Source organism: Acanthochromis polyacanthus, chromosome 21, assembly GCF_021347895.1.
Source record: "Acanthochromis polyacanthus isolate Apoly-LR-REF ecotype Palm Island chromosome 21, KAUST_Apoly_ChrSc, whole genome shotgun sequence".
In the NCBI taxonomy this organism is placed as follows: domain Eukaryota; kingdom Metazoa; phylum Chordata; class Actinopteri; family Pomacentridae; genus Acanthochromis; species Acanthochromis polyacanthus.
Genome location: NC_067133.1, coordinates 12,252,086 through 12,279,832, shown reverse-complemented (window position 1 = coordinate 12,279,832; position 27,747 = coordinate 12,252,086). Strand labels below are relative to the sequence as shown.

Here is a 27,747-nt window from a genome sequence, read left to right as displayed (position 1 = left end):
ACTGTCACACAGATGTAACACAGAGGAATTGATTATTGTGTGTATTGCATCGGGCGGTTGGACGTGCTCAGAGAGATGTTCTCTGTGTTACAGAGCTGATATATCCAACACATCTCTTCATGTTTTTTCTTGTCTGATAAGGAAAAATGTTCTGTCAGTGACCGGTGATGAGAAATCTATTTTTTGTTGCTTGTAGATCACCTTTTCTTGCATTTTTGTCAAATTTATCGTGCCCAAATACAGAAAGTAATGGTGTAATAATGGTAGGAGATTCCTTCTTTGTCTTTAAATATGAGTGGTATTATTTATTGACACTAAGACGCCACATGAGAGTCATTTAGTTCTACCAACTGCTGTCTAATCTTGTAATCATAATAACTATATATCATTTTGAGAACAGTGATTAACCCGACTAACATTTATCTTAAATTTTCATCTTTTTAAAAGCTTGCCGATGCCAGTTTAAAAGTAGCATAATTGGTCATTATCCCCTATCAGTACAATTATCTTTGTTGTAAATGAAAGTGACAACCAGTGAGGGGATGTGGTGTAATCTGATGTCTTTTTTTCCTTTTAGAAGTTTAAACACATTGACTTCCTCTAATATGACAAAAATGGGATTTGTGAAAAGCTCAAGCCTCATATTACATCCATATTTTATCCACAATTTCATCTCACTCTGACACTCACTGCTGCTGGTTCGAGGGTCTCCAGGTCGACTGTTCCACTCTGCTCTCATGCCGTCGATGTCATCTAGCGACGAGGCTCGTCTGAGGCTGCGGACGCTGTCTCTGGAGCAGCTCCGAGGTATCGTCCCCCTGGGGAAGGCCATGGAGGGGTCCAGCAGGGAGCGCCGTTTGGTGGACTGGGCTGCCGGGGAGGGCGGGTCCAGGTCCTGCTCGATCAGAGCCTCCGTCTCCGACTGCATGCAGCTCTCTTTGGACGGGATCCGAAACTCCTTCAGAGGAACTTCCTCACTGTTTGGCTGTGAAGGACAGAGAACAGGATATTACTTTGAGTACGACAGTATTAAAACAAGAAAGAAGCAGAAAACTTGGAATTATTTTGGCAAACTGCTATAACATTACAAGAGAACAACAAAGCCTTGATAGGAACAAGTCTTTTTTTGCAGCTAAAAATCTAAATCTATTGTAAAAACCTAATTAGATCCATATATGCTACAGTACTTTTTAAATTGTCACCTAGTTCCTTAATTCTGTGTTCTCCTTTACAAAAATAAAGACATTTTTTCCCTAAATATAAGCAGAAAAGGCACAAATTGGTTTGAACCAGACTTCCCAATTATTCAAATGAAACCTTTGGCCACTGTATAAGGTCATGTGTCTTCAATGTCTGAATACTTCATGCCTTTGGAAATGGCTCATTAGCAAGATTTACATACAGTACGTGCTGCTTTGCATTCTATTTTCTCCTCGAAATGTATTTTGAACTTCAGGGAAGCTGCACTGAAACAGAAAAGGAATGTCACGTCGCTGCCAGCATGTAAATTCCAGCAGTCCCAACATGTAAATTTGTGCTGATCCAGTACAGTTCCAGTGTCAGGTACGGATCCCGTCAGGAAATACTTTCACACAAAGTGACATTCATCAAAACACCAGAGAAGGATAAACAGAAGTGAAGGAAATATAAACTGAGCAGCGGTTGATTTTTTTCCTTCCATTCTTCCATTTGGTGTCTTTTGGGCAGAGAAAATGAGTCCTTGAATTTTGAACACGTCTTGCTGCTTTTTGAGGCATAATGAACAGATGGAATTGCATACGTAATTGCATATACGAGTGAAAAGCCAGAAGCAAAAGACTTTGTTGTCAGAAAACAATTGGAATGCAGAACGTGTTTTGTTTTGTGCTTTTCATAAATGTGTCAATGTAGAAGCAGTGTAGAAGTAGTACAAACAGTAAAATTCAGTCATTGCAAAGACCATGCCTAGGAGATGTGCAGTATTTTGCTACACATATCTGCGTGCTCCAGCAGAATACAAGTCAACTTTACATTCAAATGCATGAGCTCTTTCGTGTTGCAAATGTGCGGGCGCCACCTCACCTGAAGATAATCCACTACAACGCCCTCAAACTGATCTTTGGAGAGTGAAGGCCGTCGCATCGACCGCAGCACAGGCAGCCTCATCTTCAGCCTGCGATTCTGACCTGAAGAGGAAAAACTCAGCTCAGTAGTTGTCTAAAACTCCAGATTTATCTTCTCCAAATTTAGCTCCAACTTTCTTGGATTAGGGAAAAGTGACAAAATGCATTCTGTTTGTAAATCTGTCTGGGAAATGCTAACGAGCATGTGAGCCAGCTGCTCAGTCATTAAATGGGCAACAGACCAGATTTTTTGCTTTGATTTTTAATCATTATGAGGTAAATGTTGATCGAGCGAAACGACACAAATATTGAGTTACAGACCACAAACGTCTGAGAATTTGGATCAATAAGAAGCTGATATTTAGACAACAAGTTAGCTTCCTTTGCAGGGTTATCATATTCGATCAGTACTGGATGATGGTGACGTTTTAATACATGCATTTATCAGCTGTGACTCTAAAGCTCCTGCACGCTGTGTATCACTCTGCATTAAGATTTATTACTACAAATAATTACAATACTTATCACTTACGAGCTGCATGCAGACGTTAAGTTGACAGATATTGGGTTTTATTGATTTATACGATATTTATACGATATGTTCCCCCTTAAATTGCTTCATTGCTGTTTTTAATGTGGTTCTTTTCCTAACATGCTCATATAATTGGATTACATTGCAGCTGTTGCTACTAAGCTTGGAAAATCCCATTTTACTCAGCGTGCACCTGCAAACTAGAACAACCTGTTTACTGTCCTCATTGCAGAGCAGGTTTTAAATTCAATTGTATTTTACATCCAGCTGCTCAGATAGATAGATAGAAAGATAGATACTTTATTAATCTCCAAAGAGAAATTCACAGTTCCAGCAGCATGAAAGGTAAAAAAGTTGATTCTTTTGTTTCTAAATTATGAATACTGTAACTCTGTCTATATTGTTTTCAAAGTTTCTTCTTTGTCTGCCTACATCTTTTATTTTTCGTACTCAGCTACACTAAAAATGGTATCTGCACACCACAATGTACTCCGAGTTAAAGTTAAGGTTGAATGAATTCAATTTTTGCACAATGTAATGGCAGCAGAATGATGATAAGATCTAAGTTTAGATTGGTTTCCTATAAGCCTCACGTTGCAGTTCTGTCTGCCGTCTGGTATGAAATCTCCATGGAAAATGATGACAAGATTTAGAGCACAAAGACCAAGCCGAATAACTGTAGAAACTCCACCCGACAACAGAAAAAAAGGATTACTGTTGGAGAAAATGATAGAAACTGAGCTCAAACAAGCCAGAGTAAACCTCACACAGGCATTCAAAGTCATCTGTTGCCACTTTAAATCTGATAACGTGAAGATTATTAATTATTGTAGGGAAAATAGATAGATTTTCCGCTTTCAAATTGAACTTTTGCAGGAGCAGAGAAAGGCTGAGCTACCCTAAACATGAAACACATATGGAATGTTAAATGATTTACAGTAAATCCATCCTTGGGCGACTCTCTGCCTGAGGCCTGATTTCTTTAGAGAAGGATCGATGAGTTCCTGGTAGTCGAGGATGAACATGATGACGAGGCCTTCCTCATTTTTTACTGGTACAATGTCCACCAGGCATGGTCTGCAGGTCCCTGTAGAGGAGGGGAGAAACACAAGGGCTTCAATAGAAAAGCAGGGGGCACCCGGATTTGAACCGGGGACCTCTTGATCTGCAGTCAAATGCTCTACCACTGAGCTATACCCCCTCACACACTGCAGAACTACACAGTGTGCCAACTAGTTTATGACGCTTTTATGGAAGGAAATCACGAGTTACAGGAGAGTGGAAGAGAAGATTTCAAACTCTGAAAGCTGGGAAAGGTTAAACGGCAACACGTCTGTCAGGTCTGACTTCACAGTGCAATCAGTGTGGTCTAAAAATAGAAGCAGCCGAGAGGACACACACACACACACACACACACAGAGTGGACTACGCATCCACAGGGTCTGCATTCAGTCCCGTTCATCCACTCTGAGAGAACTCAGAGATTTACTCTGGAGGTAAAGAAAAGGAAAAAAACACTGCAGATTTGTTCTAAATTACATTGCATTCATTTTTAGTTCCTGCGTGTTCAGTCGGGGAGCCCAGTAGGAAGCAGGAGACAAAACAAATAGACGGCGTGTGGATTTGAGCTGGCATGCTGATCGCATTTCCATGACAACAGCACTCCAGACTGCACGCCTCACGCCCCAGCGGGTGAATTAACAAAACATACATGTGTGTTTATGCCTGTGCATGGACAGCAAATGCACTTGGGTGGAGTGTTTGCTTTTCTCTAACGTGTGGTTCCAGCTCGGAGGCTTAATGCCAACGAGAGACAAACAGGTGAAGAAGGATTTAATCGCTCGTAGGTGAAGGAGATCAAGGAGGTGAAACACAGACCTCTGCAGAGGACGGTCTGTTACTGATGGCTAAAATTAAGTCAGGAGGATGTTATTGACTCTTAAGAGGAGATAACATTTAGGAAAACATCAACGTGTGAACTGTGGATCAAATGATTAACTTTCTGAAAGTCAAGAGTTACATGAATGTGGTGCCATCCTTAAAAAAACATCAAAGTGACACCATTTATTAGCCAGAAACTGTAAAAACAGAAAGAAAGAATAGAAGCAGCATTGAACTGCTAATCTGAGATATTTAATCAAAATCCCTTCAGTCTACACGTTTCATTTAATAACTCACGTAACAGAGGAAAGATCCGATGAATCCGAGATCTCTCTTTATGTTTTGTCTCTTTGGATGAATGAATCTGTTGTGAGCTCGTTTTTGTTGCTTGAATATTATTAGTATTTCAGTAAAAGTTAAACCTTGGCTACTGATCTGCAGTTATGTTGAGCTTATATCCAAGAACAACTTTAAAATAGTTTGGGTTATTTTAACTGCCAAACATTTAATTAAACTGCCTGTAACAACAACAGCAACAATGACAATGGTGTTAGGTAAAATTGACTCAACAGCAAAGTTTAACCTTCAGAACTCGTCAGTTTGAAAAGCATATTATATTTTTTTAAAAATCACAAAAAAGACACAATTTATCAGCCACAAACTGCAAAAACAGAAAGAAATATTAGACTTTCAATGTTCTGATGATCTGTGAATGAATCATGTGCAGTTTTGTGGGGAAAAATAAACAAATCTAAGCTTAAAACTGTGCTATTTATTCAAAACCACTTCATTATACTGTATGTGTCTTGTTAAAAATTTGCAAAATGTAAACCATTTGCACTGAAACGCTTTTGTAAAAAACGAAATATTCTCCAATCACCAACACAGCTGTGAAGCCATTAAAGACTCAGTTATGAAGAGTCACATGAGAAAAATTCAGGGACTTATTGGCTGGACTGCAGGCTGTGTTTACCCAGAGTGGATATGAGATGGAAGTATGGAAACAAATGAAAAATGTGACCAGAAAATAACAAAATTAATTTGTAATTCTCCTTTTATTGCAATTAAGTTTAGCTAGTAACTGAAAAAGTGAATAGACCACTTTTGACTGTTTTTTCATTTTCTGACCCCTGAAACAGAATTATATATTTTTTTATGTGTGCATTTGTATTACAAATGAATTATGTGTACTCAAAAGACACTAGGACCCAGACCAAGTGTGCCCCAATAAAAACAGGGCTTAAGAAGAGATTAGGAATATGATGCTGAGGCTGCCTGCTTTCTCTCTCTGGGTGGGCGACTCTGTGCCGAGAACACACTACATGCTGCTAATTAACTACAGAAACAGAGGGAAGCAGAGTCTTTAAAAGCAGACTACATGTTTCAGACATTCATGGTTAATGATTTGCACCAAAATCATTGATCTTATTAAAATAAATACACTGACGGACACTACTAAGGCAATTCAAAATACCTGAAAGAGAACCTAATGACTAATCGGTGGTTAGTGTCTGGATCTGGATTCTGTCCAACCAACAGGACCAAACAGCGGGACATATGGGTGATTATGGTGACAGCGTCTTCATAACAGTCAAGCTGTCCAGCCGGCCTGGTTTCTAACGGCCAGACGGATCCTTCACAGCAATCTGAAGCTGCAAACAGGCTCCTCTGCCTCCGTCCTCGCTGCGTTTCACCTTCCCTCCCCTCTCCCCTTGTGTCTTACCTTCCTTGGAGTAGTAGAGGATCTCCACCTTGCGCTCCTCAGAGCCCAGCAGAGCCTGACCCAGCTGGGAGAGGGCGCTCTTCATGGTGCCGGGTCCCACCAGGAACTGGCAGGTGCAGGGCTGCTGCATGATCTCGGCTCTGGTGAAACCGAACATCTGGCAGAAGCCTTCGTTACAGTAAATGATGCCGCAGTTCTTCATCTGGGCGTTGGCGATGAGGAACTTGCGATCTGAAGAGTTGGAAAAAAAAGCCCACTGTGTCATGTGATGATTTAAAAAGGTAAGAAATCCAGGTGGCAGAGCAGTGACTGTTGGAGTTAATCAGAATCAGAAAAACATATTGCTCCCTGCAAGGAAAATACTTAAAAAACTAGATTGCTATTCCTTGTTTCTTGCTTAAATATCAAAAATTAAACACTGTATAGTGAAATAAATCTGATAATAGCCAAACAACATTCCTTTTAGAAGAAAAATGCATAATTTATACAGTCTGTTTTCAGATTTAAACATTATATTTTAACATTTACTTGATAAGGATCGCTGAAAGTTATATTTCTTGGTACTACCACAGTGAAATCTACCCAGGCATCTGTATAATACCTTATCACTCTTAAAAATGTTTTATTGTCTTTATTAACATTTTATGGTCTCTGGTAATTTTTTTTGTAAAGCACCTTCCAATTTCCTTTTTGAAAGCTGCAACATAAATAAAGTTTATTATTAGCATAATAAAATGTCATCACTTTTTTTTATCCCATTAGACATTGTTGTAAAACCTTGTTTGAATTACCTTTGAATTCATAAATTATGGTTAAACATGTCTGCTGAGGTCACAGTGATCTTAGCCTTGGACCACTAAACTCTTATCAGTTCACCCTTGAATCTGTTGATGTTTTGTGCCAGATGTAATGAAGAATGTAATGACTTATTGTGTTTCCAAGAATAGCACAGACATACGGAGAGACAGACTAAATGAAAACATAATGTTTCCACACTGGGATGCATAAAAAAAACATTAAAATTTAGCTTTAGTTCAGGCTAACTGTGGCTATTTCATCAGGCAGCTTAAATTCTGCTCTGGTCTCTCGCTTTGCAAGCTTTATAATGATCATTTCTATGGCAAAATGAGATTTCATGCAGTAAAGCATTGCCAGATCCTGGAATTAACTCCCATTTTAATTTTACTTCTCTTTGCAGGGATGTACTGGTGCATAATTAACACAATCACATCTGATCCAGTAGCTGAAAGAGAGAATATTGACAGAACATTTACAATGACACTGATTACACATTGTTTTAGACTGAATCAAATCCACTCAGATTAGTGCAGCATGTTGGAAATCTTGTGCTTGGCTCTGCAGCTGACATTTTAATGAACTATTCTTCCTGCTCTCCACTCGACAATCAGTGAAGTCCACCTTTCCATGGTGCTAATGCTATTAGCGTCACCGTTTCTCCTGAGGGGCTGAGGGGAGGCAGGTGGGCTCTTCACCCTCAGAGCCTCTGCACCGCTCTCAGGTAACTTCTGGGAATTTACAGCTTGTTGACATTTGCCAGCTTTAGCCTGATTACCTGACATTTTGAAAACGAAGCTTTAAAAACATGCACTTGTTTCTGACATAATTTAATGATGTTCTCATAAGGTTATTCTGCCTGTGTACACTGACAGCATACTGTGTGTTTTTGTTAGTTTCATTCTGTGCAGCTGACTGAATTGCAAGCAGCCAATTAATCATTTGTGAACACTAAAGGTTATTTAATGCAGTGTTTTCACAAATACGAAATTGATTTTCATAAACCTAACTAAAAAAAGAAGATGTACATTTATATACAATGTTTTATCAAACACTGATTTCACCTGTAGTCGTCAAGTGACAAAGTTCTGTAATTATTTTCGGATTAACGTCAGTCATTTGTGATAGTTTTTCATCTTCAACTTGATTATTTTAAGTATTTTAAGGTTTTGTTAGTACAAACACATAAGGAAATGTATTTTACACTCATATTTTTAATGACAGAATGCTTTCTGTTATAAACTGAAGTATTATTTGGAGAATTAACTCTTTAATGGTGTAAAAGTGACAAGTCTTTCTTTGTTAAATCTGAACCCAGATGATGGTGATTCTACAAAATGCTTTTGTTTTTTCAAGATTGTGTTATGAATACAATAATAATAATAAAAATGTACATTAAAAATGACCAAATTCTAATTGATATGATTTGTTTTCCAAAACAGGGTGACAAACTGTAAAATCTGAAAGTTTTTAGAGGCAAATAAAAGAATAAGGATTAACAGCAGATTAATGTAGGAACTGATAATGCAACGTGAACAAAACATTTTTGCACAACAGTTAATGAAAATGTGTGTCACTGATCTTTGCATTGATTTATGCAGCTAAGAATGTGACTGATAAGTTTACGCTGTTGTGCTGAGATAGGCCTGCTATTTATTGTTTTTGCAGTAATTAGTTTTTCTTTGTTTTCTAAAAACATAGTAAACTTTAATTTGCATTACATTGCTGTCTTTGAATAAAGGTTCCTGATGCATAAACATGAAACAGTGGCTTTGTGTGTTTTAGTCTGATTTTCAACTAAAATATGAAACAGAACTTGTATATCTGAATTCTGGATCATCTTTATTTATGGTATATTGCAGGAATTTGCAGCATCGTTTTCTGCTAATGGCTTTAAAATGAGAAAATGTTGTAATTTACATATCACAATAGTTATTGTTGATTACAGTGGAAAATACACAGAAATATAGAGAATTATTGCAAAGTCTAGCTCTAGCAATAAACAGTAAACCTCATATTCTACTGTACAGTTCTGCCACCAGTTACAGAGTAAGAACTTTAATTAGAAATGAAAATCATTGCAACATTTTACTGTAAGTTTGCACGAACATTTGTGACAGTGTGAGATTCTAAAATGCCAATTATCTTTTTTTTTCAGAGGTCACAATGATGGTAATTCAACTGAATAACAATTATGACCAACTGCCTGCCACTAAAAATCTTTTTGTGTGTTTGAATTTGTATCATAACAGACTGGCTTGAATTGCAGGCGGTGTAGAAACCGTACAAATTGGAGAAAAAGTCTGTAATTGGATGGCAGACCTTAGATGTGCTGCGTCTTTCCAGCAGCAGATGATGACCGTCCTTACAGGAGGTCAAACCACCGTCTATAATCTCTGCTCCTGTGGGAACCGCTGTGGCTCAGCACCGTCAGCTACAACAGTAACGGTTCCTCCTGAGCTGTCACACCTATGCCTGAGAGCTTCTCTGCTCTCCTTCGTAGTATTTCTGAGCTCACATACCATCCAGATCGCGTTATTGATGGACTGTGTCACTGGCAAACAGCCACTAGGCCAGAAAACACTGCATGAAGCGAATTAGGACAGTTTTGTTCGAAGGCTGCTAATGGGGGAGTGCAATGAGCTGAATACAAAGTTCATACGTAACCTCTGCAGCCGCCAACTGACCTCTTTTATTATGTTGAAGTGGGTTAAACAGCTGTTGTGTGTTTGCTGCTGATGAGAGCAGAGGTGGTGGCGGTGGTGTGGGGGGGGGGACTCTTCTCTTGGCTCTTAAAAGTAAGTGGGTGAGCTCCTCTGGTGGAAAAGCACATCCTGTCCAAAGTCGTTATCTGGGGCTCAAAGCGGAAACGCTGATCGTCACACCGTTGCTTAGCAGCACGGTCGTGGCACGTGCACTCACCTGGTCACGCATGTGCACGTGGCCGCGCGTGCACGTGTACATTGAGGTACAGTAGAGGCGTTACATAACGCAGGAACTTGGAGCATTATCGGCCCCAAATTCTAATCAATCAGCTGGTTTTCCATGTTTCTAATCAGGATTATTTTCAGTCTTGTGGGTCAATAAATGATGTTTAATAATGCTTTTAAATGACAAATGATACAAACAAAGACTGTGCAACGTGAAAAGAGCAAAAAATGAGCTTAAGGCAGGAGAGGAGTAAAACAAAAGCCGAGGTCAAAGTAGAGATCACGTGTGACATCTGTGTTTTATCAGTGCTTGCAGGAGAAAGGGTTCTTTTTGTGGTGTCTCTTGGCTGTCACTGGAACATGTGAGCTAATGGAACATATTGTAAGGCATGAGGTGAGCAATGACAAACACACATGCAGGTGCAATAACCTCCACAAACGCAGCAGCAGGGGTCTGATACAGGATATTTAATGTAGGCCGGTGTAAAAAAAAAAAAAAAAAAAAAAAGTAGCCTGTCAGTGTGCCACCTGTTCAGGTAATAAGATGGACCAAATGAATCTGAAGACAAAATATATGAAAAATAAAGGACATGAAGCCAAATAAAAAAGGTTTTAACTACATTAATAAACATGAGGTAAAATACTTCTGGCACAAAAATTCAAGTAAACTAAATTTAGCTCCTATTTAAACACTTTTTCTGTGCAGATTTATCATTTTAATTCAATATATCAAGACAATCTCGGTTTAAATGGCTATGTAGGATATTAAAAGTGAAGCTTAAAGATGCATTTTGTAAAATTTCCTGCTTTTTGTTGCTACTTTATGGAGTTTAATGGTCACCACAGACTCCCAACTTCACTCACTTCATGCGCACTTACTTTGCTCGTCGAATTTCCTGATGATTGTGTCCAAGTAGGTGTTCTGGAGCGCAACATGACCGCGTCTCACAGGCATTTTGGTGCTGACAGAAAACACTTCTCCGACACATGAACCTTTTCAAAAGAAACCAAGCAGCAACCAGATCTGAAGTTCCATCGGTGGAGGAAAACGGTCCGTTTCCACTTGGTGCGTAAAAAAGCGCGTCGTTCCTCGCAGTCTGATGTGTTGAGAGACCTGGAGGATGATGGAGAGGAGGACTGGTTGCCAGGGCGATGGCAGATGCAGGATGTTGCACGCTGATAATGTTGAGGGGATAAAAAAAAAAAGTAGCTACGGAGCTGCAAACACGGTGAGCGTGGAGTAGAGAGGAGACCTGTTGGAGGAGGAAGTTGCGCCGCAGAGCGCAGGATCTGTCAGGTTGGTTAATAAACGCAGCTTTCTGCCTCAAGTTTGGACGCTAAGCGACAAGGACGGTGGAGAAGAAGCTGCTGTGAGCTACAAGCCCTGATCCATCCCCCTTCACCGCCTGTCAGCAGCGTCAATCAGCAGCAGCAGCAGCAGCAGCAGCAGCGTTAGAGAGACTTTCACAATAAAGAAGCTTCACTTCTGGGTGCAGGCAGGAAGGAACACAGTGTAGAGAATCAACAGTCTAAACTTCTCTTGTGGACAATTAACTGGAATTTGGCAGATTTCTCTTTATTTGGTAAACTACAGAGAATGGTGAGTAAAGTCACCGAAAAGAATATAAATTTACTTGTTAACCATAAAAAGGCCAAATTGTAAATAACACCAATATGTCTATTTTTTTTTCCAAATTGTAATTTGTTCTTTTAAAGTGTGAAATTATAAAATTGCTCTGTTTAACCGTATTTAAATCTGCCATGATTACAGAAAATAAAATAATTTGTATTTTAACTGTAAAAAGAAAAACAGTATGTATATACACAGTAAAGAAATCCAGTTACAAAGCTGCAAAAATCTTGTGGAAAGAGTGCAAGAAAAATACGTAAAAAAAAAAAAAGTGGAACACTGTAAAATTCAGAAACTGGAAAAGTGATCATATTGCCATAATACATGTCTAAAAAATCTATATATTTAGTTGATTTAAATACAGTAAAGTGGTTTCATTTCATTGATGTGGACATCACGTGCTTTCTTCTCTTTTATTACAGTCAACAAATTATTACTCCGCCAAGGAAAGTGGTGGAGTTACGTGACCACTGGCATGCATCTGTCTGTCTGTCTGTTAGCAACATTACTCAACAACGGACTAAGAGATTTGGATGACATTTTCAGAGAAGGTCAGAAATGATACATGGACCACCTGATTAGATTTTGGCAGTGATGCGGCTTATAATCTGGATCCACAGATTTGTTAAAGATTTCTGTGTCATTGCAAGAGAGCGGCATAGTGTAACTATAACTATGACAACAAATGAATGCTGTCAACACCGTGATGGTGAGCACATGATTACGATCCTACTACAAATCAACCACTGCAGATTTGTCAAGACTTATCCATCGGAAATTACACGACGACTAAGCGGCCTTGGTGGAGTACTGCGCTCTCTGAGTGCTTTTCTTGTGACTATTTTTTTGGCTATTTCACAAGATATTATCTGTAATTTAAACAAAGAGCAAAAAAAAAAAAAATTGAATACAAAAAGAATGCTGTTAAAAATATTCATATTACACAATGTAGCTAAGTTTGGTTTATGTCGAAGCATAATATAAGGCAGAATTTCTTGACATGCTCCAAATGTGACAAGTCGTGTGTTGTTCGAGACACCTTTATTCACAGGGAATCCCAATTCTGAAATATTTTCATTTACCTACCAACTAATATTTTTGCACTAATGTTTATTATTCTTAAAGTGTTCTGTTTCTTGTTGTGGTTTATATGCTATATCCATTTGTAGCACCACCACCTTCACCTGTTGCAGTGGCACCTCCACCTTTACCTGTGACATCTCCACCTCTACCTGGGGCAGTGGCAAACCATCCCTTGTTCCTCACAACAGAAGAGGTGAGGACGGAGCTCAAGAGACTGCGTCCAGGTAAGGCTTTTTTTTTCAGACGGTGTTTGTCCAAGACTGCTGAAGTATTGTGTAGGAGAGCTAACTGAACCTCTCCAGTATCTATTCAACATGAGCCTGGCTCAGTGGGTAGAGTGGCCGTCTTGCAAGCAGAGGGTTGCTGGTTCGATCCTTGGCTGGACTGGTCCTTCAACACAACTGCCATCTACAAGAAGGGACAGAGTCGGCTTCACTTCCTCCACAGGCTGTGCTCGTTCAACGTGTGCAGTGACATGCTACACATGTTCTACAAATCAGTGGTGGAGAGTGTCCTACTGTATGATGCTGTCTGCTGGGGTGGCAACCAGATGGACAAGGACAGGAGGCGGCTGGACAGGCTTATTAAGAGAGCTGGTTCAGTGGTCGGGAGAGGTCTGGACAATGTGGGGACAGTAGTTAAGAGATGCATGAGGGGCAAGATGCAGAGCATCCTGACAAATCCCACCCATCCTTTGTACAGTACTGTCTCCGGACAAAAGAGCAGCCGCAGCGACCGTCTGCATTCAATGCGCTGCAGGACGGAGCGCTTCAGACGATCCTTCATCCCTTCAGCCATCAGAACACATAACTCCTCATAGCTACCCAACTCTCAACTCGGTTGCCCTTTTTATGTTTTTATGTTTTATGTTTTTGCATGTGACGATGTTTTTTGTGTTTTGTTAGGTGTTTTATGTGAGCTACCGGATACAACAATTTCCCTATGGGGATAAATAAAGCATCTATCTATCTATCTATCTATCTATCTATCTATCTATCTATCTATCTATCTATCTATCTATCTATCTATCTGTCTGTCTATCTGTCTATCTATCTATCTGTCTATCTGTCTATCTATGTCTGTCTTATATTTCACTTTGAGGTTTCTGAAGGTGTTTTATTGTGAAATTTGCACCCTGGAGTTATGTTTACTACATTATGGGTAACTTGACGGTGGTCTGACACTGACAGAGTGCAGACCCCCATCAGTCTATTCTGCTTCACTCCACATCACAAGTCTCTGAGCTCAAAATAGCAGCATCCTCTTTCTTTGTGGCTGCCGTCACACTTGTGGAGTATTATATTAATATAGTGTCACGATAAGCCTAAACTGGCACTCTTATGTGGCTGTGGGTTTATTTACGATGACTTTATCCCCTTTTTTTAAGTCTCAGAAAACAAACACATTTGGTTCGTGTGTTTAAGCAGCTCCCAGGTTGTTTTTGAGACTGAATTTTAGTGGGAGAAATGCAACAAAGGCAGAGCGGGCCAGCGTTATGAATCACAGCAAACTGATGAGCTGGACGAGTGCCATTAAAACAGAGAGGGAGCTGTCAAAACAAACAAGAATCAGAAATGAAAAATGAAAACAACCCGACTGTAAAATCTGCCGAAGACACAGAGCAGCCTGGTTTATACAAGCTGCGAGACTGGAAACTTTCAGGCTGGATTTTACTGCAGATGCGAGTTGATTTTAGCTACAAATGTGGTGAATTCAGACTCAACTTGAGTCTTCTAACTTAAAGGAGACACTTACCTGGCAACACATTCAGACACAGAACAGACACAGTTTTTGTTGTGTACCTACTTAAAGGTCACCTGGGTATCCTCCAAGTGACTTCTTGACACACTCACATGCTGCACGTTGTTAGCTTTGTTTGGCTGTAGCTGCCACAAAAGAGTTTCCTTGACCAACCGAGCTGAAAAATATTTATCACTTAGAGCCATTTAAAGGTTTTCTTCTTTATAGCAGCTGATCTCTGTATATTTTCTCCATCAGAACTGGCAACCTGGAGGCAAGAATCATTTTCATCCTCTGATTCTAAAGCCATTAATGATAACATCTCTTGCAGTGTTGTTTTGTTCTGTAATATTATGCAAAAATCACCAGAAATTCAAAGCTCATCACAAGACAAGACTGGTTGACCTGGACAACTCAGGAGTCATCTTCCCACTTTGTCTGGACAAAAGCATCTGTTGGGAGCATGTGTTCGGTGATTTAGACAGTCAAAGGTGTCCAGAGATCAGCGGGACGGGCTAGAGGTTGTTGCTCTGCGTTTCGTCTCAGCGGTCTCGATGAAATGAGGGCTAAAATTAACTGAGGAGCACACATGGCTTCCCGTGACCCTTTGGTGTGAGATCCAAGTAAGACGAGAATGTGAGATGAAGAGGGCAGCGAGACACAATGAGCAACGGTGGCCACACCAGAGGAGATGTCTGTGTTCTTCAAGCAACCCTTGAAGAACATAGACAAGCTGCTGAAAAGTTTTTGTCTCATTTTTCTGGTTTTATTGTATAAAAATGTATCATATGATATATTATTTCATTTTGCAATATTAAATCTGTCATTTAATGTAATAGCAGTAAACTGTTAAAAAAATTCTGTTTTAAATTCTTCAAATACATTGTTCCTCATGCTGGTTTGTAAATTTAATTTTTTTGAAGCCTTTCTGTTTTACTTCAGTTTTTTGCTTGAGTTTTTCATGCTTTTGTTACCTGTTTGGATTAACCATCATCCACTACCTGTGTTTTGATTCATTTTTTGTGCTCGGTCTGGCTAATAAAGCTCGTCTTTCTTTTCATTCAGCCCTCTCCTGACACCCCATACAACATCCAAATCTGAACAACAGGTGAAATCCCAAATATATTCCATTTGCTGTCATATAAAGGAAACAAAAGAAGCCAATCCTAATAGTTTTGAAGCTTGAATAAACTATTGTTGCACAGTTTTTTGGGTTGAAATGGAAATAAAAGATCAGCCGATTATAAGAAAGCTGCAGATTATTGTCTGTACTAACAGAATTGAAAAGAGAAGAAGGGAACTGCTTGGTGTAAGTGGTCCTATAATGCACACCTATTGGACAACAAGAGTTCGCATCATGTCTTCTATCATGATACATATGGACATGACAGCTGTTGTCACCTCACACCCTCTATCGAAAGATAATGTGCTTAAAAATGTATATCTCTATCGTCCTTCCCGGACCTGTGGAAAAGGACTGGACGGGAAAGAGCCAGACGTCAGGGCCTGAGAGTTTTATCTGCTTGGAATTCCTTCAGCTCAGGGTCACCTTCAGTGCAGACCTGAGACCCTCCAGTCCTCTGATAAGATCCAGCAAAGCACATACACGCTGTACTGTACACACTCTGTTAGTGAGGTGCACTTCAGTACACACAATACTGATCTTACCAAGAAGAAAATGAGAAGAAAGCAGTAGAAAAACATGTTTTTTGAATGAGGCATAATGTGAAAATGAAAACAAGATTCATCCCCATATGTGGCGTTAGTCAGCTCACAAGCACTTCCGTGTTGGGTCATGATGAACATTTCTAGCTTCGTTTACACAAACGTTTAGTTTGGCAAACGACAATGATACTTTATATGGATTTTAGGAGTGTTTTTGACCATGTTGAAAATGTTTCTTTCTTGATAAATAGGAAAGTATCAGATAAAAAAAAACGCACAATACAAACAAAAGGAAAAGCACAACAGACTAAACACATTTAATGAGTTTGGCGAGAGCTGCTTTGTTAACTTCTCTTTGATCTAAAGCAACAATAGAATGTGTATTTGAAGCAAGTGGCATTTAATCTTTTTATGTGAGATTATAGTGTGAGCCTCCAATTTTGAAATATTTTTCAGACTATATCTGATAGCTGGGGACCACTGTGTGAACTCTCACAGACAGAGGAACAGTCTGGACCTTGACTACAGCCGACAACACCTGATAAAGTGTTCATTCATTCAGCTCAATCCTAAACAAATGAGAGAAGTTTCTAGTCATGTTTACAGTTAAGGGACCAAACATTAGTCAGACACTGAAATCACGCTCAAAATAAAGGAAAATCACACACATAAGTTGCTTTTATGAATAAAAAACAGATCTTCAACATATTCCAACTGAGTTTTCGCACTGTTCGTAGCACTGAGATTGTATTGTGGCTTTACAATGGCTTGTTTCTTTCCTGTCAAGTAGGTCATTTTTTTTTAGTAGAAACTGGTTTAGGATCTTCAATAAGAACCAGCTGTGGAGTTCCACAGGGCTCCATTCTGTGTCCTTTACTAGTTTCCATTTATTTGCCACAGTTGGGACAAACTGTCAGGAAATATCAATTTCCATTCTAGCTTTAAAAACAACACTGATTATTTTACCACCTGTTTTAGCCCCATTAGTTACCCATAGTAAACCAGAAGTCCTGAATTCCAGAGTGGTTTTTGATCCGTGTCTCTCCGGTAATTCGCAGGTGACAAAAATCTTACAGACTTGTTTCACCAAGATCAGGCTGATCTCAATGTCAGATCCTTTCTTTCTCTTTTAGACTTGGAAAATGTCATTTATCACCTCTAGATTATATTGCTGTAATTCACTCAACTGTTTTCAGTAACAGATTAATTTCATTAATTCTAAAGGGTGCTTCTTGGCTTTTACTCCTAACAGTAGAAGTGAAGATTTTATCATTTGTATTTACAGCCCTACACCAACTTATATTTATGATTGATTAGCTTTCTCTTAAAACATTATTGAAAATCCTCACAAACCCTTCTGTTAATGAATTGCTTTTATTGTGGTTATCTTATTATTTTTTATTTATTTATTATGTTGGTTGGATTTTTTTTTGTGGATCCTTTTCATTGGGACCGCCTAAATTTTTTTCTTATCTACATTCGGTGCTTTGTCTGCTTAGCCTTATCCCCTGTTTGCTTTGTGCAGCACCTTAAATTGTTTTTGAAGGCTGCTATATAAATACAGTTATTATTAGCACTATTCACATTATTTGCTTTTCTGAAATGGCTAGTCTCATGCTAGCTGTTAAGAGTTAAGAGATTTGAATGTATGTGACAGGGGATCACATCCAGATCTCTCATTCTGTGTAAAAATCTAAGTTCAACTAAGGTTAATCTGTGTTTTCACAGTCATGCCTCTTTCCAGATTCTCTTCCGTACAAAGTTCCCTGTCCATGTTTCGCTGCACAATGTTTATGTGCTGAGCTGCCATGAATCAACAGTAGCAGTACACAGTTGATTTGTCATTTGTCAAATTGACCTACATTAAACTGTGGAACATACTTTTTCACAGAATGGCAACTATGAATTTTGTCCGTCATTTCCAGTGTGAGCTACTTCAGGAGAGCATCTCTTAATGGTTAGTATAAACAAGAGGAATGATTCCATCATGAAAATACGATTTCTTTGTGCATATTAACACCTGGATAATGCTTGGAGACGCAAATCTATCCTTTAAACACTTGAACAAGTCAAACTGAAGTAAGCAAGGAGCTGACTTGTTGTAAACTTGCGTTGAGGTGCTCCAGCGGAGGATTTACTGCACCTCAAGCAGCACTGTTTTTGGTCATAAATGATCCCTCTGCCTGGATATACAGTAAGGTGACGTTAAATGAAGGGAACCCATCTGCTGAGCAGTACGGCCAGCCTGAAGGGCAGCAACAATCAGTTGCGATGAATAGCAGCCATCTCCTCCTGTCAGCCTGAAGCCGATTGTCAGCATATATAACAGTCAGTTCACAGAGATGAGAGCTGAAACAGTTTGTGTCACATTTGAATCAGAGCCAAGGGACCTAATGAACTAGCATCAACAAAACAAGATCATCTCCAGCAAACAAAAAGGTTTTATTGATGTTAAGTTAACATGACGCCAGAGCAGGTCGTCAGAGCTAATGTTATATTCACATCTTGCCAAAATACTATCTAGCATCGACATTCAAAAAAAATAAGACAACAGTGAATACAAGAGAGTGCTGTGTGTTCTAAAGAGAAACTGGGGTTGAGCTAAGAGTGAGGGTAGAAGGTGAGAGGCACGAATCACATGGTGTCCTTAGCGACGAGCACAGACTCAGCCAGCTTTAGCATAGCAGCGCTCTCATTAGCAGCGCTGCCTGTCAGCACAGTTTCACTCAGAGGGGCTTCCAGCAAAAGCCAGGAGGGGGGGGGGGGGGGGGGGGGGGGGGAGGGGTTTAGATTATAGTGTTTGAGCCATGATGCCCATCCGTCTTTCCAGGCTCTCTGTCACTCCAGTGTCCTCCCTGACTAAACAAAGCAGTGCAGTGGGATTTGGTTGGAAGTCACCACAGCGCTCCAGTGTCTCTCTTTGCTGCTACAGAAAGTGGCTTCTGGAGGAGATGGAGGCCAGAGGTCAAGGGTCGCATCAGCTTCCACGCCATCAACCTGGCTCTGTCTGCCCCTGTCATGTCTGTTAGAGAAGCTGACACATCCCGGTGTCAAATATTAGGATGTCTTTATCAGGCTTTGTTCAAGAGGATGGAGTTGAAGTGATGGAGGAAACTTTGAAGACCCTACAGACTTATTATACATTTGCTACATTTAGCCAACTAGAGGACAACTTCAGCTTTTTACAGGGTGTATGCACATGGAAACAGCGCACAAGTCAACTGCGACACAATCACAGAATCAGAAATCAGTGCCATTATGAGGAGAGAAATCACAAATTGCTGAAGGGCAAAGTGAAGAAAATTGCTGGAATTTTTTGTGAAACTGCATTTTTATGTTAAAAAAAAAAAGAGTCACCAATCAGCTCTGGGTGTTAGGCTCATTTTAGTTGTATTCATCTGGTCTTAAAATAATCACACATTGCACCTGACTGGATGTTATATGTTGCACAGAATGTTTTTTGAAATGTTCTTCCTGGTTTTGCAGCAATGACATGTTTGTTTTGGCCACTCAGTGAAGGTAAGGCAAAGAAGAAAAGAGTAATATCGATATATAAAGTTTAATGATATTAGCAATTATCCTTCAAAGAGCTGAGTCTGACTGAAAACACCTGTGCACATGTGTCAACAGCTGCAACAAGGGAAGGAAATACTCAATTAGCGCCAGACAAAGGGTTAAAAATCAGCTCAGATTCACCTGTCGATCTGCCAAAAGCTGCTGTAACATACACAAATCTCCCATTTCTGATCGAAATCCAATTCCGATGCCTGCAGACTCCGTCCTGTACACCACATTTCACATACACATAACCACACGTCAACCTCCACCATGCTACACATTAGTTGAACACGATCACTACATTTCAAGGCCTCTTCTATGGCAGCTAATCAGAATCAACACAAAAAAAAATTCTGGTCTGACTGCTCAGGTTAAGACAAAAACAGGTTACCAGTAATTTCCAGTAGTTATTTAGGCTATTTAGCTGTACAAAAACCTAAACTGGGATGTTTTTGGCAGAAATTTTAAGTGTGTTTGACAGTTATGTCACAATTAGAAGGCAGGTGATGATAAGTGGAGAGAAAAGATGTAATGATAGGATGAATCTGATGGGTAGCTTTGGGGTTTGAAAACCATAAAAAGAAGAAAGAAAACAAAAAAAATGCAATAACATCAAAATCCCCACATCGCCATTGAGGAGAGCTGCTCTTAAAACTTCAAGGAAGGTCTTTGTGTTCAGTGGTTGATTCCTTAATGATCTGAAAAGAAAAGAGATCACAGTTAAAAATAATGTACACATCTCTGTCGGGGGTTTTGTGTTAGTTGCTGGAGGCATCAGGTGTGCAGTGTGAAAACCTGCAGGAGGGTTCAACATTGCCCTCCAGAGGGAATGACTGAGAGGTGCAATGTGCAGATTATCCTGCTTCAGATTTCTACTGGAAGCGTTAATGCACAGACCTCCCCGTCTCTGGTCTCCACAGTCCGAACCAAGATGCTCCTCTTCACATGGGCCTCTGGGGTTTTAGTGTCCAGATTGGTCTCTAAGCAATAAGTGAAGGAGAAACAGGGGATGTTTAGTGCAGCAAGAAAAAAAAAAGCGAAATGTGTTTTTCTCAGCCTTTAACATACACAAAATATGAACAATATGACTGCAGAGGAAGATTGCTTGTAAGATAAGTAACCTTCTGATCCTCTACCAAATTCCCATTGGGTTTGGATTTTCTGATTACCATACAAGATGTGACAGAAAAAGAAATGACAGTGGCTGTTGATCACATGATTCAGCAGCCACATAGCAATGAAGTACACCATATTTTTGCCAGGGATCTGAACACCGCAGAAAAAAGAAACACTTCAGTTGACCTATTATCTTTCTTTTCACAAGTGGGTTTCTAGCTCCAGTCAAGTGTCCTTTGTCACAGAATGAACTTTGAGTTACATGGAGTTCTTGGTTTAATTGGGAAAAATTCCAGCAGTAACCCTTGCAAACCTTAAGGATGTGTAAATAATGTTCTGTGCATGTGTCTACGAGCGGTACAAGAGATTTAGAATAAGGCAGGAAGACGCTGAGGATGATGCAAAACCAGGACATCCCTCAGCAATAAGAACTGAATGTTGGCTGAGGAACTGGGATTGAACATCAGGCTGGTCAGGAACATCTTATTAAGAAGATTTGTGAGATGTTGGTACCCGAACTTCTCTCCGCCTGATTCCACTCCAATTTAAACCTCATGTGCCAGTGGTTGTTTGTTCTCTGTACACATCAGCATGGCAAGGAGATTTTTCCAGGATTTGTTAAAGGTTCATTCTGTGGCAGAGGATTCTTGACTTGGAGTCAGAAACCCACCTGTGAAAAGAAAGATAATAAGTGAGATGTTTCACTTCATCAATTCGTTGTGTTGCTGTCGAAAGGTGAAAAAAAATGAATTGCTGCAACTGTGCATTTTTGTGTCCAAAAAATCATGTGTGTGTCTGGAAAAACTAAGGATTTTCAGACGACGTCAGAGCTCCTGACCTTTATCTTTGACCCCTGAAACACAATAACAAATTAGTTCAGTTGTTAAAGCCAGTTTGTTCCAACCAGGAGTCACTTCAAGAATTAAACTCGTCCCATCTATAAGAGCTCTACAAGTATAGTCATTCAAGTTTTTATTTAATCTGGACTTGACTACTGCAAGTCATTACTTAGGTTTTGAGTGTATCAGAAACTTTAGTATTTTGTATCTGTTGATCTGTTTGGTCCATTTTATGCTTATGTTCCTAAAATACTGTACAGCCTTTGCTCTAAATTTGTTCTTTTAATATGTGCACTATGAATAAGTCTGACTTGCTTCTTGGATATATTCACAGTCTCCAAAATATAAGGCCTTTTTTCCCCACTTCTTGTAGTGTCACAATCAGGTGAAAATGTCTTTTCTACGAACAAAAATCAATTTCATCTTCTGAGATTCACACGTCCCACAAGCAAAAGCAGGTAAATCATCTATGAGAAGGAAATATGAGTTCAGGTTGATGCTGACCTCTAAACTGCAGGTTGGAAAAGCTCTGAACTGGAATGGTGATCCTGCAGGAAAAGAGATGAAAGATCCGTGTTACATACAGTTGATTTATGGCTGATGTCAGATCCAATCATTTGTTCGACCTCTCACCTGCTCTCCTCTCCCTCCAGTAGCTTCCTGTAGGTGGCGATCTCAATGTCCAGAGCCAGTTTGACGTTGAGGAGGTCCTGGTACTCCTGCAGGTGTCTCGCCATCTCCTCTTTCAGCGCCTGGATCTCCTCCTCCAGGCTTCTCACTGTATCCTGGTAACCGGCCGTCTCCATGGTGCAGCGGTCCTCCATCTCCCGCAGCTGGCGTTCCAGAGACTCGTTCTCAAGGAGGAGAGAGAAGAAAACAGGATGAACTCTGCTGCTGAAGACACCATCATCTGATATTAGTTAACTGAGGTCTCATCTAATGCTCTGCTCACATTAGTTTTAAAGGAAAACTGCTGCCAACACATTTACCTCTGTCTGCTGCTTCTACAGTTACTCTGGAAGTTACTTCTGCTGCAGCTACTATCATCGGCTTGCATTTTGTTTCAGCATTGGATGGGACATATTAACTAGAGGATGGTCTTCTTCCAGGACATTTTGAGCATCGCATACTTAATTTCAGCTTCAAGCACTTATTTTCTGCTAAATCCCCACTAAATTTCAGTTTATTTTCAGCATCATTTCAGCTTCAAGGAAATTGTTAACATCAAACACTTAATTTCTGCTTGATTTTAGCTTAATTTTAATATCATTTAGGCTTAATATAATTGAAATCTCAGTTTCACAGAAGTTAAGCGTGCATCAAATACTTAACTTCTGCTAAATTTCTACTAATGGCTGTTTAATTTCATCCTAAATTTCCGCTTAATTTCAGTTTCATTTCACTTTCAAGGAAATTTTGAGCATTAAATGTTTAATTTAAACTTCTCGCAGCACAAACTGGTTAGCCAGAACCAGCAAAAACTGATTATTGGTGCTTTAATGCTGCAAGAGTCAAGCTGTGAATTCAATGTAAAAACTCCCTCTAGAGCCATTGTACTGTTTGTCCATTCTGGGCTGCTGTAGAAACATGGCAGCCTTTGTGGAAAATGAGTCTGTCATGTTGATATAAAAATCTCACACTAAGCTATACCCAAAAATGCAGCAACTCATAAGCACAGGAGATTTTATGCTAATTTGAATTTCTGCTAATAGATCTTCAAAATTCTACACCCTGGTCCTTTAAAGCCGAAAGTCAGCGCTTCAATTGCAGAGTTGTGCTAAAAAACAACATATCCAACAAAACAAAATTGCAGTGTTCTAAAGGTCTCTGAGTGCAGAAACCTTTTTGAAGTCAGAATTTCATTTTAAAATCAGTTCAGGTTTAAGGTTTCTTATAGAAAATATAACCATCTAGGCTGCCTGAAGAGACAGAAAGACAGAAGGACTGCTTTCTGATTATTAGTCGATAAAGTTTTCACATTTCTGTGTTTTAGTGGACTCACTGTTCCTCGGAGAGCCTCCAGGTCACAGGTCACCACTTGGATCTGACGGCGATATTCGTTGGCCTCCTGCTTGGCCAGTCGAAGGGCTTCTGCGTTTCGATTGGCTGCATCTGTCAGGTCAGCAAACTGTGCACAAAAGCATACAACAGCTTGTTTGGTTCACCAGTAGGAACAGGCCCACTATCTTGTTTACTCATCTTTATATATTTGTGAGCACACTGTAAAATCATCTGATGTCATTTTGCTCTGTAAAAATCTGCTTCTCATCCCTGCACGTTTCATGAAACTAAAATCTGCACGTTCTCACCTTGGACCGGTACCATTCCTCGGTCTCCTGCATGTTTGAAGTGGCCATGCTTTCATACTGGACCCTGATGTCTCTAAGAGCAGCAGTCAGGTCCGGTTTGGACACGTCCAGGTCAACGTGGACCTGCTGGGCCAAGATCTGCTCCTGCAACTCACGCTGCTCCTGAAAAGAAAAAGTAATAAGAGAAATCATGCTCAAAGTTGCCTCAATATTTGTCATGTTTCCCCTCCTGCTTTAAATTTGTACTCTCACCTCCTCGTGGATCTTTTTTAGGAAGTTTATCTCATCCTGCAGGGCTTCGATCTTCCTCTCTAACTGGACGCGATTTAGAGCTGCTTCATCCACGTCCTGCAAAGAATGAGTCACACAGAGGGATGAGATCAGACAGTCAGACATATTGAACACCTAAACTATTTAGCTTGTGATTCTAGGAAGCAGAATCACCTGTCTGAAGCCGCTCAAGTTGTTCTCTGCATCCTGCCGGAGGGAAATCTCGTCTTGCAGCCTAAAAAGGAGAAAAGGCTTGAAATTAAAGCTATTTAACAACGATCACTAGCAAAAACATAGATAGATTCAAGAGGACTCAATATACAAAAGAATGTGACAGATATAGGTGCAAACATTGTTGATATTTACAATAACAAAGTATTAGAAAAGTAAAAAGTTAGAATTGTACAATTGATTTCCTCTCAATTATTTAAAAAAAAACCTCAAAACATACTTGTTTAAGTGCATTTGCTCTATTAAAGCAACACCTTCTTAATTGCTTCATCCACCGTTGTTTAATGTTTTATTTTGAAATTTTAACTCATTTCCTGTCAGGTCTTTATGGTTCACCAGGAGGAACAAGCCCACAGTTTTCTGCAATTCAAATGAGACTTTTCCGTATAATCGGGAGTCAAACTGTGAGCTCTGAAAAACATATCTGAAACATTTTGCTCAGACTGTTGCTGTGAGCTCCCCGTGCTGCAGAGGACGAGCGGGGCTCAGCTGAAAGGGCGACTTACGCATCATTACACATTCACTCCAGTCTAACAGCCAGAGGCCTTTCCCACGGGATGGAGTTCACACACACGGGCATAAAAAAGGATCCATGTGAGCGCAGACAGACAAACAGCACCCTGCAATCCATCTGTCCCGCACTCACATCCAGATGTGGAATTAGAAACACTCAGACTTGGGGTAACATCTGTACAGCATTACGCAGAGATTGCAGAATAAAAGGGGTTCTAGGAGAGCAGCAGGAATCACAAAGGTGACCTCTGACCCTCTCAGCCTATCGCTATTCACCCTGCGTTCTTTCAGACCAGCAGCTGCGCGACAATCAGAGGAGTTTAAAGTAGGCCCGTCCACCCTCTGAGACCTTCAATCATTCTTGAGACTACAATTAAATTATAGATTCAAACCACGTGTGCTAAACAAACAAAAAAGCAGGATATGTGACGGCAGTGAATCAGTATTTTTTGGAGTATCGGGGGACAAGAGAACATCTGCCCGGCTGTCTGCTCCCCTTTTGTGGAGCGCTGCCATTGTGTTCGCCTCATTCCTCCGCACTCGCTCAATGGTGACGAGGGGTTCAGGCAGGATCAAGTTTGTAAAGAGGGATCCAGGAGTAAAGCTTGGGCAGAGCACAGCGGTCTGCATTCCAATGAAAACAAAACCAGATCTGCATATAAATGCATTTGTAATTAAAAAAAGAAAACTGGAAAAAAAAGAACTTTCACCTATGCAAAGAGTCTGACTTATTTCGTGCCAAGATACATAAAATCTAGTCCAACTGAATCTGTTTTTATGCTGCTGGACACCCAAAGCAACCAGCAGCACTAAACCAAAGATAAGTTAAGCTGTTGTCTACACATTTATGTGCAAACTTTGAAAAGTGCCGTTACATTTTATGCACCGGATGCATTCTGAGTGGTTAAAAGAATAGGAAAAAGACAAGAATCCAGATAGTGTTGGACACTAACTTCAAGAAGAAAGTGAAATTCACTGTATAATGAAAGCATGCACAGAAGAGATTCTTCCTCCTCTTGCTCCCTTTTCTTAATTCACTTTTTAATTAGTCAATTTATAGTAAAAGGCTTTGTAGATTTGACTGGTAACAATAATGACAAATGTATCAGCAAATTATAGCTGTAAATGTCAATTCTTCAGTCTTTTACAAGCACAAGCAACTAAACTAGCAGACGTTCGTCCAATTTATATATTTAGAAATCCTGAAAATCCTGACAAAGAGTAAACAAAAGACACAAAGGAGTGGTAGCACTGTGAGATCATCCACCAACAGTCCCGCCCAGTTTCCTCCCACACTCTGAAATGCAATAGAAGGAACCTGTTCCCAGCATCTAATTAAACGCACATTGCAAGCGAACATTTCTAATGATTTTTAATGATTTGCATGAAGCCTTTAAGTTGCATATATCATTTTTGTGGTCTGTGTTGACATAATAATGCTGGTAATTGCATCAACTTAACATTTTGTGGAATTAAACTCAAAATTTTGCATTATTTGATTTAAAAGCTAAATTCCAGTAGGGAAAATTTAATAAAATTGGCTGATAATTTTTTTTCTTTACCTCCGGGGCAAAATTTAAAGTCCTCTTTCCTACCTACTTAACTATGGAGCCACTTACATTTACCAACTTCAGAATAAAGTACATAAAACTAGAAAAATCACTTTAAATAACATGGAAATAGTGGCTGGAACAGCTTAATTTTTTATGTGTAATCAACCTAGATACTTCTTGTTTATGCTACCACTCATTAGTGGGACTCGTAGTTTAGAAGTTGTAATGACTCAAAGATTGTCATTTTTTAGTGGTGGTGTTTTTTTAGAGAGTACCTCTGCTTCAGTGTGGCCAGGTCTGCAGCCAGGTTGTCCCTCTCAATCTCCAGCCGAGCCTTCCCAGCAGTAAGACCGTCCACCTGCCTCCTCAGCTCCCTCAGCTCCTCCTGGTAGATGTCCCCCAGGTGGCTGGGCTCCTTCCCCTTCAGCTGGTTCAGCTCCGCCACCAGCACCTTGTTCTGCTGCTCCAGCAGGCGAACCTTCTCGATGTAGCTGGCGAAGCGGTCGTTCAGGCCCATCATCTCCATCTTCTCGTTGGTGCGAATTTCCTTGAACTGGGCCTTCATCAGGGAGTCGGCTGAGAAGTCCAGCCGGTCGGCAGGACTCCCCAGCAGTAGGGCCGTGCTGGTGGAGCCCATGGAGATCCGGGATATGGGGCTGGAGTGGGTGAGGTTGCGGGGGGTGCCATGCCAGGACAAACGGCTGGAAGAAAGGCCACCGACTCGGACTGCGGTGCTGCCGGAGCCCTGGGGCCCGAAACGCTTTCTGTAAGAGGACTGGACTCTCTGACTCTCCATGATGGGGAATGAAGCTCGCTCAGGGCACAAACAGAGCTTTTATAGAGGCAGCCAAACCCCCCCAAGTCCGAGGCAGAGAGGCCACAGGGTGGGGCAGGGGGAACGGAGGGTGGCAGGCAGTGAATGGGACAAAAAAGGGAGAGCGAAGGGGTGGTTTACATGACACTCAGAAAGCTGTGTGCCAGGGATTGTCTGTGCTCGTCCACTCAACTACAAATGTCTCTTGGCTTTCTCCCTCTCCTCTCCTCTCCCCCCCTCTCTCCTCCCCTTCTCCCCCGGCCTCTGACTCACTCTCTCTCACTCTTACTTTCACCCCCTTTTTGTCTTTCTCGCTTTCTTTCTGCTACAGCTGAATGAAAAGGAATTTGTGTGACAGGGTCTGGCCACCAATTCAACCTGACCACACATGCACTCTGACAAAAACAGAAACAGATCAGACAAAGGGATGCTGGGAAGAGCTCCTCACTCCCAAATCAGAAAA

General features: G+C 40.4%; 2 protein-coding genes and 1 non-coding gene across 4 annotated transcripts in view; all 3 read right to left on the bottom strand.

The window, feature by feature from the left end:
* kcnh6a (potassium voltage-gated channel, subfamily H (eag-related), member 6a) overlaps positions 1-11,376 on the bottom strand; it is a 38,975-nt gene extending 27,599 nt beyond the window's left edge. For both annotated transcript variants that reach the window (XM_022195301.2, XM_051941438.1), the window contains exons 1-5: positions 10,843-11,376; positions 6,239-6,469; positions 3,572-3,721; positions 2,062-2,165; positions 691-985 (exon numbers count right to left, since the gene is read on the bottom strand). In XM_022195301.2, coding sequence (XP_022050993.2) covers positions 691-985; positions 2,062-2,165; positions 3,572-3,721; positions 6,239-6,469; positions 10,843-10,918 — 856 coding nt within the window. In that variant the 5' untranslated portion in view covers positions 10,919-11,376. The remainder of the gene's footprint in view (positions 1-690; positions 986-2,061; positions 2,166-3,571; positions 3,722-6,238; positions 6,470-10,842) is intronic.
* Positions 3,764-3,835, bottom strand: trnac-gca (transfer RNA cysteine (anticodon GCA)). The gene has a single exon. It is a non-coding gene; the product is annotated as a tRNA-Cys (tRNA).
* Positions 11,377-18,504: 7,128 nt separating the features above from the next.
* On the bottom strand, positions 18,505-27,300 carry gfap (glial fibrillary acidic protein). Its single transcript, XM_022195313.2, has 9 exons — positions 26,746-27,300; positions 24,348-24,408; positions 24,156-24,251; positions 23,904-24,065; positions 23,597-23,722; positions 22,228-22,448; positions 22,099-22,142; positions 20,537-20,619; positions 18,505-20,337 (listed from the first exon to the last, which is right to left on the bottom strand). Exons 1-9 carry the CDS (start codon positions 27,264-27,266, stop codon positions 20,296-20,298), a joined length of 1,356 nt encoding a protein of 451 aa, XP_022051005.1. The 5' UTR covers positions 27,267-27,300; the 3' UTR covers positions 18,505-20,295.
* Positions 27,301-27,747: the final 447 nt, after the last annotated feature.

Excerpts from the sequence above, each read along its gene's own strand:
- gfap (XM_022195313.2), bottom strand. The coding sequence starts at position 27,266 with ATGGAGAGTCAGAGAGTCCAGTCCTCTTACAGAAAGCGTTTCGGGCCC. Across the intron at positions 24,066-24,155 it reads TAAAAAAGATCCACGAGGAG|GAGCAGCGTGAGTTGCAGGA; the intron begins GTGAGAGTACAA and ends TTTTCTTTTCAG. Across the intron at positions 22,143-22,227 it reads CTGGAGGGAGAGGAGAGCAG|GATCACCATTCCAGTTCAGA; the intron begins GTGAGAGGTCGA and ends CTTTTCCTGCAG.